Raw genomic sequence first — 23,737 nt, forward strand, 5'->3', positions numbered from 1 at the left:
TCCATCCCGATAAACCCAAAAGTGGTCTGTCTCTCGGGGTGCGCAGCCTGATTTTATCCACTGTTTCCTTTCCTCATCCCCTGCCTCTTCTTGTAACTGTCTCACCTCCTCCCATGTATTCACAGTGTTAGTAAAAAGTAAGGGACATAAATTCATTTCTTTTTCCCTGCTTCTATTAACTGAATTCTGATTGCGCGCACAATATTGCGCCATGCCATTTGCAAACTCATTCCCCACCGACACATAGTCAGCGGTCTTGGAATGGGCAGCACATTTTACTACTGCCAATTGCTTAGGCAGCAGTATCGCCTCAAGCAATTTCCCAACCACTTCAGTATTCCTTATAGGAGTTCCACTCAATGTCAAAAACCCTCTTTGGGACCACAACTGCCCAAAGTCATGCACCACACAAAAGCCGTACTGACTATCGGTAATCACAGTGACTCTCAAATTCTTTCCCAACTTGCACCCTCTGTTAATGCAAATAATTCAGCCACACTGACTATCGGTAATTACAGTGACTCTCAAATTCTTTCCCAACTTGCACGCTCTGTTAATGCAAATAATTCAGCAACCTGGGCTGATCTCACTCCTTTCAGACAAGACGCTTCCAGTACAGCCGCTACAGTACATACCGCATACGCTGCACTCAGAATTCCCTCGTCTGTTCTCAAACATGATCAATCCACAAACATCACATAGTCACTTTCTTTTAGAGGCACATCTTTTATATCAGGGCATGGTTTAGTGCAAAAGTCAAGCACTTCTAGACAATCATGGTCTACGTCGCCCCTTACTTCCACATTCTCAGCATCAGGCAACAATGTCGATGGGATCACATTTAGACATCTCACAAGGCTCACATTTGTTGCACCTAAAATGACCTTCTCATACTTAGTTAGACGGCTATGCGTCATAAACTGAGTTCGATTCCTAATTAAAAGGATCGCCACATCATGAGGCACAAACACTCTCACAGGCTATCCCATCACAATTCCTTCACTCTGTTCCAAGCTCTTACAGGTAGTCGCTACAGCTTTTAAGCAACCAGGTAATGCCACAGCTACAGGATCTAGGATGGCCGAAAAATATGCAATTGGTTGCCTCAATTTCCCATGTTTCTGTTTCTGTTTCTTTTTCATAGTCAGGCATGCCAAGAGCTGGGGCTTCACACAAACCATCTCTTAACTGTTTGAAAGCCTTCAGCTCCTCCTTATTCAATTCAAGGGGGTCCTTCACATCACTCTTTGTCAATCGTACCATAGGTATTGCAATCAGTGAGAAGTTGATGATCCACTGACAGCAATATCCAACCATTCCAAGAAACATTCTCACTTTTCTTTGAGTCATTGGTGCTCTCATTCCTTTGATTATCCTGATCCTATCTGCAGTCACCTTTCTCAGCCCTTTTTCAAATTTATGGCCTAAGTACTGTACTTCCTTTTGACAAAATTGTAATTTTGATGAGGATACCTTAAGTTCTCCATCCGCCAAATGATTCAGCAGCGCAACAGTATCCACTACACAGGCTTCTCGGGTTCTCGATGCCACCAGTAGGTAATCGATGTATTGAACTAGTACTGAGCTTTCGGGCATCTTTAAATCTTCTAGGGACTTTTTCAAAATCTGATTGAATATCGATGGACTTTCTACCCCTGTGGGATTCGACACTATGCCAAAGTACGTTCGCCAAACCGGAACATAAAAATCTGTTGGCTGTCAGAGTGCACTGGGATGGAAAAGAAAGCATGACACAGATCAATCATGGTGTACCATTCTGCATCATGAGGAATTTGGTATAGGATCAAAGAAGGGTTTAGTACGATGGGACAGCATGATACAACAATTTTATTCACTTTTCTCAGGTTTTGTACTATCCTGAAAGGTCCCTTAGGGGTTTTCAGACCCATAATTGGTGAATTACATGGGCTGCTCATTATCTCTCTCAAAATACCTTGTTTAATCATTTTGTCTATTATAGGAGTAACTCCTGCAATTATCTTGTGTGTCAATTTATACTATGGAATATTTGGGTAACTTATTCCTTCTTTCACGGTAATTTTTATAGGATTTACATTTCTCATTAGTCCCATGTACCATGTGAAATCCCATACCTCTGTTTTCTTTAATTCCTGAGGCAATTCTTCTGGGTCAAATACAGCAAATGCCTCAGTGTACAGTACATCCTCGTCAGGAGTCTCAACAGCTATGCCATCAGGAGTACAGAAGATCGTACAATTCATCTTACACAAGAAATCCCTCCCTAACAAGTTCACAGGGCTGGTGTCGCAGACGACAAAGCGGTGCATGTCGGAAAATTTCCCTATTTTAACTGGTTCAGTAAGATATGTTTTTATCTGTCTGTTTGAGACTCCAACTACTTGGATCATGTCATCCGAGAGAGGAAGATTTTTAACGTCAGCTGATCTAACAGTTGAGCGAGTAGCACCAGTATCTACTAGGAAAGTAATGTTTTTGGTCATTTATCTTTCCGTCCACAAAAGGGCCTGTCTGGTCTACTTCCAGAGTTGCGCCAAGTACGCACTCTTCTTCCTCTCCTCGGCACCGTCAATAACTTTCTTCTGACTCACTCTCATCGCGTTGCAGCCAATACTGCGAAACAGCACTAGCGCGCGGCAGCTTAGTTACCTGTTCCTTGGTTTAGAATCCTGTCTCATTACTGTATCTCTGAGGGTTTACGCACCTGACACTGTTGGACAACAACCTGCTGCTGTCGCTGTGGTTGACAACTCACCTCATTCTGCACCTGTGGATTTAATGATGCATTATCGCCATTAGCACTTGGGGGTAATTTACATTCGGATTTCCATTGCCCTACCTTTCCGCAATTATGACACTGCCATTTCTTTTTGGCTTTGTCTAAACTAATCTGTCCTTTTCCCTTCCCAATATTGGGTTTTTGTTTCACATGGCTCATGCCATTTGCCTGTTCAATCAGTTGGGCTTCCTGTATTTCCGCCACCTTAACTTGGGCCCACATGGCCTTTTCTTTTAGCTTACATTGCTTGGCTTCAATCTCGTCACTGAAATATTTTGCATGCCTCAATACTTCATCTATCTTTTTATTTTGCCAATCTACAGTATGCTGTTTTATCATTTCGCTTACTTCAGGTCGCAACCCGTACACAAATCTATATACAAAGTGACTTAAATCTTTCTCACTCAAATTTTCATCACCACTGTATTGTTTAAAGGCCAATAATAATCTCTCATAATAGGCATGTACAGATTCTTTTACTTCTTGGTGAGTTCTATCAATTTTTACCCAATCAGTTTCTTTTGGAGGTACTTTATTTTTCAAGAAGGTAACTACCTGTTCAGATTTTCTCATCACTTCTGGATCAGGGGCACCTGTTTTAGGATCTCTAGGGTATTCCTGAGGGGGCCATCCTATTGTAATTTTCCATCCTGCCCATAGATCTACTGGCACAATTATGTCAAATAGACTATTCAAATCTATCCATAGTACCTTTGATAAATTGACAAACCTATCTACCTGCCTGTACCATTCCACCGGCTTCTCGCGTAGTCGGGGAAAGTCATTGTAAATGATAAAATGTCCTGCCTAGTCCAAGGGACATGCACATAGCCTCCTCCTGGGATTTCCCCCATGGGACATTCAGTTACCACTGTCTCTTTTTCTCGAACTGGGAGAGCTGAAAAAGCCTTGTCTGTCGCATCGTCTCGTTTCCGAAACCACCTGTTCTTCCATTTATCTACATCGACCCATTTCCTTAGCAGAACAATCGGTTGTTTAATTTGAGTTAATCTTCCCGCGGTATTCAGATTCTCAATGTCTTTTTCAGCAAAGTCTACTCTGTATGGTTTCTGCAACGATTTTATTTTCTCAAAATCAATTTCCATTTCCCTCGCCACTTCTTCCAATTTCTCATGCAAATTTCTCGCCCTCCATTTTATACTTTTACATAGATACATTAGCTCTTCATCTTGATAGGCTTTGAACTTTTCTGTGGGAATAGTTCCTACTATCAATTCTTCCAAAGTTATTTTTAATGTTGCCACATCTAAAGGTCGAGGTTCGGCATCTTTTCGTTGTAGGCTCCTTAACCACTCACTTAGTTAATCAGAAGTGGGACCTATAGGAATTGTTTCATTCCTTACTCGCTCTAGACTCCTCTCTGGGGATTCTGGTGCAGATTCTGTTGTTATCAATGTTTTACTTGCTGGTCTTTGATTTACTGTCAAATCTTTAGGAGTACTTAACCCAGAAGTACCTACCAATTGTCCCCATGGATTTTCTCCTGAATCTCTTTTCCCTGGTTCAGTTTGTTTATTACTATTGTAAGGGACCGTTAGACAATGCTATCTTTCTGCTTATCAAAGACAGGTAGCACTGGTCCTATTGTTACAGGAACAGTTACAACTTCCATATTTTTAGTCAATTCTCTAATGTTTTCAGTTAACTCCAGGGTAGTTCTAGCTAACTCAGCTGAGTTTTCATTTGTCTTCTTAATGGGATGTGTATTTTCAGATTCCTTAAAGGGATTATTTTTCCCTAAATCAGGTGGTGTTGGCTCAAAATTCTTATTTCGTGGTGCTTCTTTTACTGGCGCACTTGGCGTCAGCAAGGTGTAATTGGGTTGGTACGGGGAAGGATTTTTATAAAACATGTCCTCGAGTACATCATCCTCCGACTCATTCACACCATACTTGTCTCATTCTGGTCCTGTATTGTTTCTCTTCTCTGTACACTTTCTACTACTAGTCTCTTCAGCATTTCTCATAAGAAACATCCCATCAGCCATATTTGCACTCCGCCATCTCCTCATCCTGTCATCATGACTCTCTTGTCCACACTGTCTCCCAAACATGTATCTATACCTTCCGCCTCTCTGCTGTCGCTCCCTTTCATACATCTCATCTTCCCATTCTGTCAAAGCTTCAAACTGAGTAGGTCTAGGTTCCGGTTCTAGTCTCATCATCTTTTCTCTTAAATTCCTTAATACCGCTAAACTAAAAGAGCCGTTCTCTGGGAATGCTAATACTCCATCTTCTTTGGCATGTTTTGCCCAATTATCTAACCAAATACACGTATGATACCCATATTTCACCGCCATAAAGGATGCGGGCGATTTTGGTGGGGGAAGTGTCTGTCCTTATAATATCACAAAAGCGAGAGACTAGGGAGAGAGGGAGCCTTCTCTGAATCCCCTATCAAACATGGAAACTCACTTGGCAGAGAAGAACTACGTACATTAAAACTTTTTTTCCCAGGCAATAAGACAATGACAAGGAAATAATTTTATCCTTCACCGTCTAAAGCCCAGAGGTATTGTAAGAGGAAAAAACCATTTTTATGTTAATACTGCCCTCACACACTTTGTAGTGTCATGCTTCATCATTGGGCCGCATCTGACGCCCAAGTGCAGACCAACACAATGGGCGGAGCGCAATTTTTTAGAAATGAAGTTTTATAGTGGTGAGAGAACAGAAAGACTAACAAAGTCAACAGAAAACACGAATAATATAAACAAACGTAAGGGAAGAATATTCCCTAAAGAAGGGACCACAAAGTGCAGACATAAACACTTAAAACTGCCTAAGAGGGAACCGTCATCATTCTTTATTCCTGTCACCCCTTGGTAGGATTAAAAAATAATAATTCGGGAAGATTAGGGGAGGTAAGGCCCCCTAGATCCCTGCTGCATAAACCAACATGTTTCAGCCACTATTACACGCTCATCTGAGTCGTTCTGGCATTCATCAGTGTGTTGGTCCCGTTTTTATCTGGTCTGTGCCCCTAATTGGGGTGTTTTTACCTTAACCTCTTGAGTGCCCATGACGAGATGGTCTCGTCATGGGCCGCGGTTGCGCTGTGCCCATGACGAGACTATCTCGTCATGAACCCCGCCCGCTAATGAAAGGGCCGGCACAGGGCGGGGAAAGGGCGGGGCACTCAAGGGGTTAAATCGACAGGCAGCCGAAATCGCTGCGATCAACTGCTCTGGGTAATTTCCAAGAGAGAACAAGTTTCTGTAAAAGAAGGTGGAACATATATTTTGTGTCATTCTGCTCTCGTGCTTTCAGTTCCATAAAAATGCATTTTAATCACTTCCTCTAAACTAATACACCAGTGAATCTATCATATCACCCAACACAACCAGAGGGTTACATCACTGCCTTACTACTGTGTCACCAATACCAAAAAGGCAACCATGATCCCAGTGAGGTAAAAGGGAAATTATACACCAAAAATAATTCACTCGGGAATACCCGAAAGTAAAGTTATAGTTATAAACAGACACGCTTATCTCTGCTTCCGAACCGAAACTGCGGGGGTATAAACTTCTTATATCCAAAAAACTTACAAGGGTTTATTAGTAATTCTCCAAACCCGGGACCGCTGTGGGACCGTGGTCTTGTAGTCACACTCTATATCCCGAACAGCCAGGGAGAAATGTGGAAAAACATGTTTCCGTTATTCCCTGTTCAAGTTCCTTTTGAATAAATGTTACAGCAATTATTCAACAATTATTTTATGTTGCATAGACTCGTTCTGATTCAACAATGGTAATCCAATCACTTTTCCACAAATTAATCATACTCATGCTGAGTACCCACTGGCCTACAAAATGAGCTGACCGAGCTCTGATGGAAAACACCGTCAGTGAATTACAAGTAGCGTGCCATACAACCGTTAGTAACTTACTACTCCAAAGACTCATGCCACTGCGACTCCTCACACCGGTCCACCGCCGATACTGACGGAACCGAGTCGCCTTCTATTTAAAGAGAGAACAAGCAGTACCTACTCGGAGGGAAATCCCCCCATCGATGAATTATTCGGCACTTCCGGCATCTCGCGTTAGACAACACAGAAGAAGGACACCAAAAACGGGGACTCCCGATGGAAACCCAAAGTCGGCAGACATCTTAAAAGGGCTAATAATTCCACAAAGATTATCAGACAATTATATGGGGATCGTAATTCAAGGAAGTCGCTCTGACCCCTTTTAAATCCATTCTATTCAACTACACCTCAAGTTCAGACTTAGCTTTGCATACCCTCCGTACACCTCATGAAAAGCACCAATCTGTTCTTAACTCACTCGCATCGAGTGGAGAAACGAATGCGTAGGGAGTCATTTTATCGGGTATGCAATCAGATCTCAAACAGAGCTAATCTAACAAAGATAACATCAGTCCTTTGTTCTTTTCATATCGAAATGCATAATACAGCAGTATTGTTATGCACAGTCCAGAGTATCTGTACCTATTGGATGTATTTTAAAACATCCTAATTTCTTCAATATTCCTTCATTTCTTGCCTAGCCCATGAAGATGGAACCACAGAATGGAATCATTTAAACCTATAGAGCTACTTCTCAACCTATTCACCCAACGTTGTTCTCTAATCAGCAAGAAACTGGCAATGTCAACTGTATTTGATGGTATAAAGGGTTTATCTAACACTGTCCACCTCAGATCATGTTCATTATGTTTATTCTCTTGAAAATGAGCAGTAAGTTTTGTGTTTGTTTTTCCGCATCTTATTGTACACATATGTTCCAAGATGCGGGTTTTTACTCTGCGGGTGGTCATTCCAACGTACAGTAAACTACACGGGCACCTTATCAGATAAATAACATTTTCAGTGTTATATGTCGTATGTTTCCTCTGCTCCCAGGGGTACTTAGTTCCTATGTCCACCATTTTACCATTCAGTGAAAGAGGGCAAGCCCTGCAAAGCCCACACGCATAATGTCCCGTCACAAGGGGCAAGAAATGTTCCTGGTGACATACATTTTTCTTGTCCGTCACTGATCTAGGGCGTGTGTTCACCACCATGTCTATAATACTTGCACTTTTCTTGAACAAGAATAATGGGAAAGGTTGTTCCAACCCATTGGAATTCAGAATTCTCCAGTTTTTCTGTATTATCTTTTTAAGATGGTTCGATGCTCTGTTGAAAGTTGTGACACAAATACTACTCTCAACTCTTTCCTTGTCATATGTTTGTAAAAGGGACTCCCTGTTACAATTTCTAGCTCTTTTCTGTGCCTTTCTAATAACATATTCCGGGTAATCTCTGTGTCTCAGTTTCTCACTTAGGTCACTAGCCTCCTTTTTATAATCCACAATCGAGGAACAGTTCCTACGAAGTCGCAGGAACTGCCCATATGGAAGATTTTCTTTCAAGGAGCGAGGATGAAAACTCTGAAAAGATAGTAAGTTATTTCTATCAGTAGGTTTATGAAAAACACTACTAACTAATGCTCCGTTTTCTGCTCTGATGTTAAGATCTAGAAAGGGCAATGCAACATTTGTGAGTGTACTTGTAAAAAACAAGAAAGATTTTTTTTTGATTTAACCAATCCAAAAAGGTTTCAGCCAAATCTCTACTTCCTCTCCGGATGATGAAAACATCATCAATGTACCTACGCCAAACCCTGATGTGGTCTAAAAATGGGTTGGTTGCTGTAAATACAATTTCGTTCTCAAAATTGGAAACATACAGGCATGCCAAACTTGGGGCACAAGAACTCCCCATGGAAGTTCCATGGGTTTGCAAATAGAACCGGTCTTCAAATTTAAAAAAAGTTTTTGTCAGTGCCAGCTCCAAGAGACTCAGGATAAAGGCATGTGGTGTATTATGATTCCATTCTTTCGCAAAAAGTATATTCTCAATCATCCTCAGTGTTTTTTGCTGGGGAATATTTGTATAGAGTGACTCTATATCAAGTCCAATCATCAAATCTCTATCGGGCTCAAACTCTAAATCTTTTATCAGGTTTAAGATCTCTCTGGTATCTTTGAGATAAGCTGGCATTTGTTGGACAAGGGGGCGTAAAAAGACATCACAAAATTTCGACAATGGTTCCAAAATTGAATTGGTGCCGGAAACAATCAGACGACCTGGGGGAGGCCGTATCGGTTTATGCACCTTTGGCAAAGTGTAAAAATAAGGAACAGTGGGATGCAGTTAACACAGGAAGGAAGCTTCCTTATGACTGATCCAGTCATTTCCAACTGCCTCTTCAACATAGGTGCTAATCATGACTCTTAATTCCTCCGTAGGATCACCAGGAAGAATTGCATAATTCCTTCTATCATTAAGTAGACGGAGACACTCTGTGTTATACACATTTCTGTCTTGAATCACAATAGCACTGCCCTTATCGCCAGGTTTTATTATTAACGTAGGATCGTCCCTTAGTTCATTTAGAGCTTGTCTTTCAATTTTGGAAAGATTAAAAAATGGCTTATTTTTCTCAGATGTTTCCAACAATTCTACATCCCTCAGCACCGCCTGTTCAAAAACTCCCACCTCTGGGGGTAACTGTCCCACACTGGGTACAAAGGTCGAATGATTCCTCAGCCCTGTGTCATCGTCTTTATTTGGTACCTCCTTGTCTTCAAAAAATACTTTCAACCGAACACTACGAAAAAATCCGGCCAGTTCACATTTAAGTTTAAAGGAATCTAGCTGGTTAGTAGGAACAAAACCAAGTCCTTTGGAAAGGACATTCTCTTGTATATTCGTCAATGTCCTACTACTTAAATTCATAACTAACCCCCTGTGACGGGACATTATGCGTGTGGGTTTTGCAGGGCTTGCCCTCTTTCACTGAATGGTAAAATGGTGGACATAGGAACTAAGTACCCCTGGGAGCAGAGGAAACATACGACATGTAACACTGAAAATGTTATTTATCTGATAAGGTGCCCGTGTGGTTTACTGTACGTTGGAATGACCACCCGCAGAGTAAAAACCCGCATCTTGGAACATATGAGTACAATAAGATGCGGAAAAACAAACACAAAACTTACTGCTCATTTTCAAGAGAATAAACATAATGAACAAGATCTGAGGTGGACAGTGTTAGATAAACCCTTTATACCATCAAATACAGTTGACATTGCCAGTTTCCTGCTGACTAGAGAACAACGTTGGGTGAATAGGTTGAGAAGTAGCTCTATAGGTTTAAATGATTCCATTCCGTGGTTCCATCTTTATGGGCTAGGCAAGAAATGAAGGAATATTGAAGAAATTAGGATGTTTTAAAATACATCCAATAGGTACAGATACTCTGGACTGTGCATAACAATACTGCTGTATTATGCATTTCGATATGAAAAGAACAAAGGACTGATGTTATCTTTGTTAGATTAGCTCTGTTTGAGATCTGATTGCATACCCGATAAAATGACTCCCTACGCATTCGTTTCTCCACTCGATGCGAGTGAGTTAAGAACAGATTGGTGTTTTTCATGAGGTGTACGGAGGGTATGCAAAGCTAAGTCTGAATTGAGGTGTAGTTGAATAGAATGAATTTAAAAGGGGTCAGAGAGACTTCCTTGAATTACGATCCCTATGTAGTTGTCTGATAATCTTTGTGGAATTATTAGCCCTTTTAAGATGTCTGCCGACTTTGGGTTTCCATCGGGAGTCCCCGTTTTTGGTGTCCTTCTTCTGTGTTGTCTAACGCGAGATGCCGGAAGTGCCGAATAATGCATCGAGGGGGGGATTTCCCTCCGAGTAGGTACTGCTTGTTCTCTCTTTAAATAGAAGGCGACTCGGTTCCGTCAGTATCGACGGTGGCCCGGTGTGAGGAGTCACAGTGGCGTGAGTCTTTGGAGTAGTTAGTTACTAACGGTTGTATGGCACGCTACTTGTAATTCACTGACGGTGTTTTCCATCAGAGCTTGGTCAGCTCATTTTGTAGGCCAGTGGGTACTCAGCATGAGTATGATTAATTTGTGGAAAAGTGGTTGGATTACCATTGTTGAATCAGAACGAGTCTATGCAACATAAAATAATTGTTGAATAATTGCTGTAACATTTATTCAAAAGGAACTTGAACTGGGAATAACAGAAACATGTTTTTCCACATTTCTCCCTGGCTGTTCGGGATATAGAGTGTGACTACAAGACCACGGTCCCACAACGGTCCCGGGTTTGGAGAATCACTAATAAACCCTTTTAAGTTTTTTGGATATAAGAAGTTTATACCCCCGCAGTTTCGGTTCGGAAGCAGAGATAAGCGTGTCTGTTTATAACTATAACTTTACTTTCGGGTATTCCCGAGTGAATTATTTTTGGTGGATAATTTCCCTTTTACCTCACTGGGATCATGGTTGCCTTTTTGGTATTGGTGACACAGTAGTAAGGCAGTGATGTAACCCTCTGGTTGTGTTGGGTGATATGATAGATTCACTGGTGTATTAGTTTAGAGGAAGTGATTAAAATGCATTTTTAGGGAACTGAAAGCACGAGAGCAGAATGACACAAAATATATGTTCCACCTTCTTTTACAGAAACTTGTTCTCTCTTGGAAATTACCCAGAGCACTTGATCGCAGCGATTTGGGCTGCCTGTCGATTTAAGGTAAAAACACCCCAATTAGGGGCACAGACCAGATAAAAACGGGACCAACACCCTGATGAATGCCAGAACGACTCAGATGAGCGTGTAATAGTAGCTGAAACATGTTGGTTTACGCAGCTGGGATCTAGGGGTCCTTACCTCCCCTAATCTTCCCGAATTATTATTTTTTAATCATACCAAGGGGTGACAGGAATAAAGAATGATGACAGTTCCCTCTTAGGCAGTTTTAAGTGTTTATGTCTGCACTTTGTGGTCCCTTCTTTAGGGAATATTCTTTCCTTACGTTTGTTTATATTATTCGTGTTTTCTGTTGACTTTCTTAGTCTTTCTGTTCTCTCACCACTATAAAACTTCATTTCTAAAAAATTGTGCTCCGCCCATTGTGTTGGTCTGCACTTGGGCGTCAGATGCGGCCCAATGATGAAGCATGACACTGCAAAGTGTGTGAGGGCAGTATTAACATAAAAATGTTTTTTTCCTCTTACAATACCTCTGGGCTTTAGACGGTGAAGGAAAAAATTATTTCATTGTCATTGTCATATTGCCTGGGAAAAAAAGTTTTAATGTACGTAGTTCTTCTCTGCCAAGTGAGTTTCCAAGTATCTGTCCTTCCCTACTCACAATTGGCTTATCCCTTTTAAATAAGTTCTTAATTTTTCCAAACCATGATTTTTTCTCTTTCTCTGGCGGATCGTAATACATCATTTTCCTTATCCTGTATCGCTAACTTTCCTCTACGACAATTCTGTGGTCTTATCCAATCGTAGCGCAACTCACACCAGCACCAATGTGTGAAAACTTTGTCTTTCTATGGCTGGCTAATCCCAGCGCAGTCTTTCTGACGTCAGCTTGTCTCGCTACTCCTGCTTCTGCTGACCCCTCCTTTACAAGATTTTCGGCAAAATTTCTCTTACGTTTTCTTCAATCAAACATCTGTTAGTAACGACATAAAAACGCCACCATTGCCTGTTTCGCTAAACCAAAGAAATTGTTTTGACCTTTTACCCAAAAATTCCGTATTTCTCGAGAGCAGCGCTTACCTATGCCCTTCCACAGAATTATTCCATTCACCGATAAAGTAACACTTCCCTCAACTTTGCCCTTCTAACAAGCAAAGGCTAACCGTTTCTCTGGGGATAAAACACATGTGGAGACTACAATGCTCCTGAGAATTAAGGCCAGAGTTTCACGAGAAAACCAAGTGCTATTTCACTTACACACATTCATACAGAAAATGTAGTCCATTTGCATAAGAAATTTGTATTTCTCGAGAGCAGCGCTTACCTCTGTCCTTTCACAAAATTATTTCACTCGTCGATAAAGTAGCACTTCCCTCTACCTTACCCTTCTTACAAGCTTAAGGGAGACCTATTACCTTTCCAGTGATAAGTGTAATCAGATCTCACAATTGACTCTTGTTCTTAAGACCGATACTTCACAGGTGGCCTTCGCTATCCATACACCACTTTCACACAGAAAATGTCCCTACCGATAACACACGACGATGTTACCAATTCAAACCCAGACAATGCGTTGTACAACTCCAATTGTCACACGTTTTCCCTGTGTACCTGCAGGGCAACAAGACAATACACCGTGCGACTTCACTTGCCACACGTTTTCCCCGTGTACCTTCTGGGCATCCAACTTCCTACATCCCAGAAGTCTTCAAAAACAACATAGAACGCGTCGCGACTCAACATGGACTGTTAGTACATAAATCAATAATCATTCAAACATCCGCAATCAATAATCAGAAATAAAAATCAATAAGCAGTAATTACCAAACCAATGCAATACAACCATCCTCTGCTACCAGAAAAACTGCTCCAGTGGAAAGGGGCAAATTTACATATCCTCGCTGCGTCACAGATCCGTCAACTGTACTTATTCATTCACACACACATTCATTGGTGGGGCCCATAACACCAACACTCACACTTCTCATTTGAATCCGCACGCAGGAGGATGAGGTAAATCCGCTGGATATGTGAGGGTACCTTATTACCTATAGGGAAGGAAATTTATTACAAATTATACATATTTACATCAAATACTCATAGGATCCTAACTTTAACATCAAGGCACTCCACCAATTGGTTGATGCACCAATTAGTTGGACTGGTTGATGGTGATCTAGAAACAGCTAAAACACATTAAAGTTTCGGAATCCTTATTTTAATGCCCTACTTAAAGAATCCACAAACTCATTTTCTGTTAATCGATGTTTAGTTTATCTAATTACTTGCTTGCAATTGTATAATTAGCACTTCAGTCAACAAAGTTTGAATTTAATTAATCAACACAATTTAGCATGACATTTATATTTACCTATTCTTGCTACCGGGGTCTTTTCTCTAATTCTGTTAGCTCTCCATAACTCAAATCCCTTTTGATAAATCGTCCCAATCGAATGCAGGCCAAGACTCAAAAAGTCTGAAAAGTTCCTTCGCTCAGCACGGCACAGTCCCAAAGATATCCAAAAGATCAAGCAATAGTGCAAGCGAGTCGATCACGCAAATTCGGGACACCCCTCCGGAGCGCACATAACGATGTTGAATGAATGAATTACTCTCTATTCTACTATCCTTTTATAACAAATTCTGGGGAACATGTAACATTTACTGAATTGGGAATGCTTTGGGATTGGTTGAACCCCTCAAAGTTGCAATCCAACTCTTCCTTTCTCATAGTCCGGGGTTCTCATAAGATTTGGTATGTCATTCACTGAGCTCATACAGTTCTCATGCGAAAATGTTCGATGTATCAACAATGTTGGCCTTCCGTTATAAGTGATTATTGTTCCTTGGGGTCATTTAGTGGAGAAGTGTGGCTCAATGGTTAGAGCGGCAGACCCTGATGCAGAGTTCAGGCCCGGGACCAGAGTTCAATCCCCCGCCTCGGTGGGTCTTGGATTCAATTTCCTCAGACCTGATCATTCTCGCCTCGGTGCCTATTCTAATCATGGGTCCCACGCTGCAACTCTGGGCAATAGCTTGCTTAATCTCCACAACGGCCCCAGCAGCGCTGGGATGCCTGGCTTCACCATGGGGGTGCCCAGGAGTGGACATTTCACAGGGAAAAGGCCAGGAAGGGGTCCACAGCGGTATGAGTAAAAGTGCCAGGATACCCCCGTTGGGGGTGGCAGTGTGCTATACAAGTACATACACATTTACATTTACACTGACTGAAATCTGGCATTCCTCCACGTTCCTATCCTTGACAAGGAACACTGTGCTCTGAATTGAGGACGCCTGGAAATCTTCTGAGCCATCCGAGTCTGCGCAGTAGACATCGCGCTCACAAGACGGTGGCCACTTCCGAACTCCATTTTGAATGTCTTGGCTTGGTAGGCCCGAATGCCAACTTAAGCAAAACAAACATAAAACATAATTAATATGGAAATGAAGATTCTAATGTTTGACCCCACACTAATCCCAATATTTATTAGTATCTTCCTAGCTTATAGCGACATTTAAAGCAATAATACTCACCATTTGGTCCCAACAGGAACGCAAACGTCATCAAAGCAACATAAATCATGCAAATTTCTATCACCACACCTTCTATTGTTAATAGGCGTACCACAGTTAGTCATTAAGGTTATTCTGCCATGCAAATAGCAATTAGTCCCGCGTGTAATTCGTGTTTATTAAAGGTGCCCTTTGTTGGTTAATAAATCACAGCATACAGTTAATACAGGTTAATATATAAACTGATTATGTCATTAGTATTTTCATGCAAAATAGAGAAGGTATACAAAATTTTGTTTTACCTGCTCCATCACAGCGCATTGAAGCATACTGACACATATGACAAGAAGATGTTTTCAGAAAAGAAAGATCCAGCCAAGAAAGTGCTATACTGAACAACTGTAGAAGGTGAACACCCATTACCTTTTCCTCGGTTATTGCTCAACACTTTATGAGACAAAAAACACATCAGAGGCCCCTAAAAATCATCACATTTGGAGAAATACATAATACCGAGAGACCGAGCACTCAAAAGTGCCTGGGGGGAGTGGAGCACTGTACCTGTTCCTGATACCCACACTTGAGGTACCCTAAGGCTGAGAGAGTAAGAGAGGTGGAGGGGGAGAAAAGGGGTATCCTTCTATGTGGGACAGTGACCATTGCAGAGACTCTTGAGCATCTGAGTTTTCAAAGGTAAGCACTGGGATGGCCAGTTAGATGTTTGCAGAGTACTGAGCCTGTTGTACCCCACACTAACCTCCCTGTGCAGCCCGTGACTTCTTGCCATTACTATCAGGAAGTGCTGAAGGGACTGTACTTGGCCAAGTTTCCTGAGCCGAAGTAGGATCGGCCCTGGGACATCTGTGGCAAATAACACCAGCCCCCACAATTGGGCTCAGCATCACTTGCTTACCACATGCCCCCACTCTGTCTGACAACAACTGTGACATCATCAGAACCCTTCAGTTTCATGATGGTGACATCAAGCATAATTTCACTTTATTCACACTTAATGATGCTATATCTGCTTTTTTGTTTGAAGAATCATGTTGTGTTAGGTCCATCTGCGCTGAACCCATATATAAGTAATTACTGTACCGCTGAACCCATATATAAGTAATTACTGTACCTTCATGTCATTTGTTGTCGATTCTCTTGGTACTCACCTTTCTCTTTCAATTTTTTTAGTTACTGTGGGTATTCGCTTAGTTCTCCCCATCAATGGAGAGCCATATGGCTCATCACTCTATCATCATGACTATTTCCTTTACATTCTTCAGGTACTCCCATGCTGGTCACCATCCATAGTTATGCTACAGTTGATCACTCCACCATGTGGTACTCACCTAGCTCTCCCCCAGCGATAGATAAATCCTTCACCAGTATGGCCCATTTCTGCACCCTGTGTGCATGGGATACCGCCCTCTTGTTCACCCAGTCCATGCCCTCCTGGATGGCCTTGTAGATTGCTGGGTCCTTGGATTTTACCACCTCCGACACCCGCGTTGCCCTGCTACCCAGCTGCTGGCAGTACCGGATGGCATCAGGGGTCAGATCATCCCCGGGCATCTGTGTTTTCGGATCTGTGATACACTGAAAGCAGATAAAACAGCAAAATATCAATCAAGAACTTGTATCTGCCCCTATTTCTATTTGATTTATTGCAATTACTTGTGAATTATGCATCACGGAACAGTTTCCTTCCACTTCATGAGAGTTCTGCACAACTTGATCTGGACAGAATGATATGCATTGAAAACAATAAATGCAAATCTCAGTGATGGGTCAAAGGTGAATAAGAGGGAGGATGGATGGTTTAAGGCAGAAAAAGGCATGGAATATAATAATTTTTGGATTGGTATCACAGCCATAAGTAGCTATGACTGATAATGTCTTATAATGATTCTGTTTTGAAAGTACACTTATTTTATAAACATTTTATTGTGAAAATTGGTGACAACGAAAATAATCTAAATTCAGCTGTTATGGTGTAAATACATCTGAATTGCAGGAAGACAAGTTCGCTCTATACAAACTTAGGAGAAAGTGGAGAATGGTCTTGTAAGGTAACCCTTTAAAGAAGGATTCCTAGTGGCCTGAAAAGCATTGAGGATTTAGGGGGCATACACAGAAAGAATGCTAAGCCACATGAGTGTGTGGAACTGAGCACATAGAACTATATTTGATTTTAAGGATTGCAGATCCAAATAAAGCCATGTTTTTCAAATATAGGAAATATATCAACAGTATAATGACAGATAAAAAAGGGGAACAACATTAAAATAGAGCACAGGTATCATACAGTACCATAAACTCCAGCGCATGGGAGAGATATGAACCAGGATATGAGGAGTGCCGGCAAAATAAATAAAACTGTCTCTTGAGCAATACATTCACCATAAAACTACATCTTAGTGGAAGAGTCTGTATGGAGCGTAAAATATTGTTTTGCGGCAGAATTGTTGGAAACATTGACAGTGAACAACCGAAGCCTACATCTCCTTCGTTATTTCTTGGAAGACCTTTCTTGGCTTCAGAGCAGTATACATGGATAATCTCTCCCCACCTGCCTTTCACCTCATTATTAGGGAGATCAGCACACACAGTCCATTAGGGCATAGGCAAGCATAGACAAGTGTCTTCAGACCAATCGATATGGGTGATCTTTGCTTGAATATCTTCAGAGAAATCATAGCAAAACTTACGGTTTACATTTATTTTAATTTAAAGTAATCGGAATGGACACGTTCTACCCTTCTACCTGAGAAGAGATCACTATGGAATGATGTTGATGTTCTTACCTGAGGAGTAAATAGTATGGCCAAGTCTTGTTCAACAACCTGAGGAATGATCAGATGGACATCAGAGGGACCCGCTATATCCTCCTAATTTAGAAGGGCTCAGCATAGATGAGCATGAAGAAATTCGACCATCATACCTTTCTAGTGATCAGCACAGACAGGCTTTGTACTCCTAGCTGAGGTGTCCCAAGGAATGATCAGAAAAGGTGAGCACTGTTCTTCGGAACACTAACACAATATTGTGGCAAATAATATCGTTGACAAATATATAATTTACCACATTATTATGTTTCTATACTTTTAATAGTAAGTACAAAAATATCAGAAAACTAATATTGTTGACACTAATATCATCCAGAAATAGATAAAAAATATAGATTATTTTAAAATAAATAGTGTAAAGTAGTAAATGTAAATATTTCAATATATAAATGTAACCTAATGTAGATTATATATATTCCACTAATATTACTATTATATATAAATATACGCTTATATAAAAATGCAAAAATATTTCATTTAAAATTATAAGCTATACTTTAAAAACAATTAGTAACATTTATATAAACAATAGTAACACAAAAATTTATATTTCAAGTAAAACACATTGAAATAATTAAAAATCATAGTTTAAATGACTGTCAGTGAAAACGAAATTAAAACATTGATGATATTGACAAAACTATTACCGCAACAAATGATATTCATGTCAACAATATTTGTGTATTGCAATATTTGTGTGTCGATATTTAGTTTATGATATTTCTGTCTCCCAATATTTTTCAAACTGATATTCTGTCCAAGCACTCGCTCCTTCCACCTGAACAGAAATTAGCGTTGTTCCACCTTACTTGTGGAGTGAACAGCATGTGCAATCCCTTCCTTCCAGTCTTCAAAGTGATCAGAAAGACAGTTTCACCCACTTTTCTTTTAGTTTGATGCATATAAAGGATGCCTTATCTTTAACATTAGACTTTTCAGCATAGGCAAACTGTACTTACCTTCAGGGTGATCAGCATAGACAAGAACTTTCTCTTGTCGCCTACTAACACAGCGTTACTGATGATGGGCACCTCCATTTTCAGAGCGTTCTCTATTGGAACTGGGGGAATGTTCTTGCCTCCTGATGTGATAACCATTTCTGCAATGAAAGACAAACACCAACTATATCTAGACTATTCTAAAAAGAGTGAAGTTTCTGTAACTTGTTTAACTACTTTGTGATGACAATGACCCCCCAAAAAAAGGAAATGAACGTGATCACAGTCTCGTGTGCTCTATTTTCTCTGCGGCCATCCTCCTGGGTTCACAGCTTTCAGATCCCTCTGCCCTCATGCAGCACCTGTAGGTTCTCAACATATAGCCTAAAATAATTAAATATGTATTTTAACATTAGGTTAATTGTGCTGTAGCATTTTAATCTACATTTAAAATAACTATATAAAATTAATTTACATTAATACTGAACATAAGAATATTTTTACTAACTTTTTTGAAAGTTTAATGTCCCATTTTATTTTTTTCTATACTTTACCATACAGATATCTCTGCTCAAGCAGAGGAGAACTCAACCTATGTGTGAAAAGTTACTGCTAGTAACTTCACACTGTTTAGTTAATTGCTTTTACTAACTATTCAATTAGAATTATTAAAAATATGTTAAATGTTTGCATTTACCTATATATTACAATTCACCTTAATTGCCCTTCAAGAGACATGGTCAGACCAAACACATCAAATACAGGGCTTCAAAGCATACCACCTACTGGCAGTCAGAAGTGCCAAATACGGCAATTTAAAAGGAGGTCAAACAATATATTCCTCAATAAAGAGCATAAATGAAATAGAGAATTTAGAAATTAAACAGTCAGCAAACAACTGTACAAATGCTATAAAACTGGAAAAAGGGGGAAATAAACCCAATCAAAAATTATTACTGCTAAATATATACCTGCACCCTCGAGAGAAAAAAGCAGGGATGAAACTCTTGATCGCAGAACTGTCAAAAATACTGTCAGAGGAGTTAACATCTAACATCATCATAACAGGGGACCCTAACATGCACCTCGCACGGCCCCTGATAAGGGATCCATTTCTGGAAGTGCAGTTTCTAGCATGGGGCATCCCACAACAGGAGGCGAGCAAATGGGGCAAACAATGTAGACTAGCGAGGGAAAGCCTAAAGGACCTAGAACTTCTTAATCTAGCAGCACTAAATGGCCGCTTTCCAAACGATAGTCCGCCAGCAGCCACTTTCCACAACTCAACAGTAAGTACAACCATAGACTACACATTTACATCATTGTCACTGTTCAGTAAAGTCTCTGACTTCCGAAAAGGAACAATGGATGCCAGCAATCACTTACCACAAGAGATCACGCAAAATATTCAAGGGGCAGTGTCAACTTTGCCAGCAGCAAATCTGCGATCTTCGCTCGCAGTTATACATAAAAGAATAAAATGCAATACGCGCAACTTGGAAAGCATTGAGAAGGAAGCAAAAATCCTCTGGGGAAAAAAGTACAGAAATTCATATTGATAACTTAAGACGCTGGGAGCTATTCACCAACAGCCTTGGGGCTGCACAGACAAAGAGAAAAAAGGCTCAATCTACCACTGAAGCTCAACAGCAAAAAGGGCTCTCCCCTGAAACTCAGTGGGGCAGATTTATGTTCCCTGGCGCATCCCTGCAAATCAGCATGGATGCGCCAGGGAAGATGCGTCACGCAAGTTTACCTGTGCGCCACAATTGATGCGCCGCATTTACAATGCAGCGCATCGTGGCGCAAGGATAAACAGATGCGTGACGCATCTGATGGCAGAAGGGCGGCGCATTGCTGGAGTTGCATCGCAAGCGCGACGCAGCTCCAGCAAGGCTCGGTGGTGCCCTATCGGTACAATGCTGCGTCAATCCTTACGCCTGCTTCAAGCAGGCGCAAGGATTTGACGCAGCATGGGCGGAAAAGTGACTGAGTGAAATCTTGTAGATTTCACTCAGCCACTTTTCGGAGGCGTTCCTGCGCCGGAACGCCCCCCCCCCCGTGAAGATACGCCCACATGTGGCGCAAGCTTTACAACGTGACGCATCTCCCTAGATGCGTCACGTTGTAAATCTGCCGCAGCATGGCGCTGGCTTTGCGCCGCCGCTGCGTCACAAAAGTGACGCAACGGCGGCACAAAAGTAACGCACAGGGCTTATAAATCTGCCCCATAGTGTGCAAGGTCACGGCCTGTCAACAGAGCAAAAAACTAACCCAAGGCTCCTCAAGAGAAACTTTAATAAACTACTGCGATGCTTACACAAAGCCGCCCTGGATAAGGCTGTTCAAATGGAAATACAAAATTTAAAAATGTCCAAAAAGAAACTCATCTGGCGCTCAAAAAGGGAAACGGAGGAAGAGCTGTGGGCCAAGCTGCTCCATGATGTGAAAAGAAACAACAGTGGAAGGTTCCGGCTTACTGTGAACAGTCTTCAGAATCTGAGAGCACTTTGCATTAATTTGCATCTAACAGAAGAAGCTTGGGCTGATTACCTGTGGCATCACTTTAACGCAGCTCCAAAGGACAAAATAATCGGGCAAACCGAACTTACTAGAATCTTATCAGATCGTGCCTTATCATCGGAGTCAGCTTGTATGGCTTTTACGGAAAAACAAATTACAAGAAGGATAGCGAAAGGCAAGACAGAGGGGGCACCCGGTCCTAACGGTATCCCCCCCATCCTGTACAAGCGAGACCCGCAATATTTGGCAGCGGCTTTATTACCGCTTTACAAACAGATCTTGGAAACGGTGATAATTCCTGACTCACGGAAGGGGTCAATAATTGCCCCAATCCACAAGAAAGGCAGCATAAATGAAGCAAAACACTACAGACTTGTGGCCTTAATAGACAACGACGCCAAATACTATGCTGGCCTTTTATTAGAAGAGCTTACAGAATGGCCAGATGAAAATGCAGTGATGTCCATCAGGTTTCCGCAAACACACTGGAACAACAAGAAATATCCTGGCCTTAACACTTCTAATAGATGCCGCCAAATCTGCCAACTATCCACTCTAGGTCTGCTTCATCGATTTCACCTCCGCCTTCGATAACATCAACAGAAATATACTGTGGGACAAGCTCTCCAAGTGAAAAATCTCACCAGCTTTACTATCTCAACTGATGCTACTACATGCGGACACGTGGGTGCAAATCAAGCTGGGATCAGGCGACTGTTTGTTGAGGAAAATACAGACGACCAAGTACTCGGTATCAAACGGCTTAACCATAAATCACTCCAAAACAAAAGCGATGAGAATAAACTCTAAGAGGTCTGCACCCAGGTTCCTCTGGCAACTGGGAGAATCATCACTGGAAATTGTGGATGAATACAGATATTTGGGTGTAATAGTTGATAGTAAAGTGACATTCCTACCACAGAAAGAATCGGCAGTAAGGAGAGGGATTGCAACGGTGGTTGCATTGAAAAATCTCAAATTGAAAACGGCTGGCCGCAGCTTTACCCCTTTGTTACAGGCGATTCAATCTAAACTTCTACCGGCCATCACCTATGGAAGTGAATGCTTACGAGGTGGTGATGCGCGGACCTTGGACAATACAGTATCCAGGGCAATGCGAAGGATATTCCACCTCCCTAAATAAACATCTCAGGGCCTAATAAGGCTTGAATTTGGCCTGAGGAACCAAAGAATGGCACGGATGGGCGCCTACGTCAAATGCTGGCATAAAATACAGGGAGCCGAAGTAACAACAATGGATCACTATCTCTGAAAGGAGCTAGAAACAAAAAAAGCGGAGTGCAGCTACAATCTACCTACAGCATTCAATAGACACCCTGGTTCTGCGAGATCTTTGGGAAAGCACTGGATCACATAATACGTTCAAACAACTGGTAAATAAATCAGTAAGGATCATCTCGCAAGTAGAGGATAAAGCAACATTATTCAACAGGGCCCATGGCTGGACTTTCATTCAAAGCTACACCAGAGGCTTCCATCAACCCTATCTAGGCATTGGCTTCACTCGAACAATGAAGAAGAAGTTTCTACGACTACGGCTGGGCATCATTGTATCATCTGCCCCCATGGAAACACCCACAAACAACAACTAACTGTGGGGGTTCAAAAGAGGATATTCTCCTTCTAATATGCATCTGCAGGGAACTGGACAAGGAGCGCAGATCCCTATTAAAACTTGCCATAAAGAAAATGGGAATAAGAACATGCAGGCAGGCGGTTAAAACATGCTTTGATGGTGAAAATATCCAACTAGCGTGTTGCCTCGTCCAATTTCTAGACAAAGCAGGAAAAAAGCTGGACTCTAGTTGGCAGCAATCAGACGATTACATTTTATGCTGTACCTAAGACTCACTGCCTTTGGCAAGAAACAATGGAAAATCAGCAGTAATTTGCAATTATGTAAATGCAAAACTTTTAACCCTTCTATTTTCTATTTTGTTTTAGCAGACCGCTTTTTAAACCTGGAGACTTATGAAATGATACACGCTACTCCACAAACGATGTCCTGACCTTTGATCACTTGGCTGTGTCCATTTTTCCATAACGCCCTGTGTTTTTAAATATGTTTGTTCAATTGAAATTGTTTTTTTTTCTCTTGATACATTGATTTTATAGTTGCGATGGTTTTAAGTAATCACACAATAAAGGCTATTACTTACTTATTTATTAAAATTACGAAGCATTGCATATAGAATTATTTTAAATGATTTTTTTATGTTACATTTATTTTTACATTTTAAAAAGTTATTAAACTATTGATCATAAAATAATATTTTCATTTAAACATTTTTTACATTACCTAACATGTATTTATATTTTTTAAAAGTTTAAATACATTAGCTTTTTTAAATGTTATGTCCTATAGAGTTTTATTTTAAGTCCCTGCCTTCATATTCTCTATGGGAGGATGTTGAAGTACCAGTGGTTGCCCATTTGTACTGCTGGATTTACTCCATACTGTAAAGCTGGTTCCACCACTGTTTTAAAGGGTGGGGACATGTAAGTATACACTTTGTAGCAAATTTACACACTAAAATGTTGAATAGCCAAAAGTAATACATTTACTAC

The 23,737-nt window shown here is 41.0% G+C and overlaps 1 protein-coding gene across 3 annotated transcripts in view; it reads right to left on the reverse strand.

The window, feature by feature from the left end:
• Positions 1 to 23,737, reverse strand: part of LOC146863662 (long-chain-fatty-acid--CoA ligase ACSBG2-like) — a 524,673-nt gene that overhangs the window by 39,946 nt on the left and 460,990 nt on the right. For all 3 annotated transcript variants that reach the window (XM_085627756.1, XM_085627760.1, XM_085627757.1), the window contains 2 exons: positions 18,647 to 18,786; positions 16,191 to 16,437 (listed from right to left, as the gene is read on the reverse strand). In XM_085627756.1, coding sequence (XP_085483882.1) covers positions 16,191 to 16,437; positions 18,647 to 18,786 — 387 coding nt within the window. The remainder of the gene's footprint in view (positions 1 to 16,190; positions 16,438 to 18,646; positions 18,787 to 23,737) is intronic.

This window comes from Triturus cristatus, chromosome 2_1 (assembly GCF_964204655.1).
Source record: "Triturus cristatus chromosome 2_1, aTriCri1.1, whole genome shotgun sequence".
In the NCBI taxonomy this organism is placed as follows: Eukaryota; Metazoa; Chordata; class Amphibia; order Caudata; family Salamandridae; genus Triturus; species Triturus cristatus.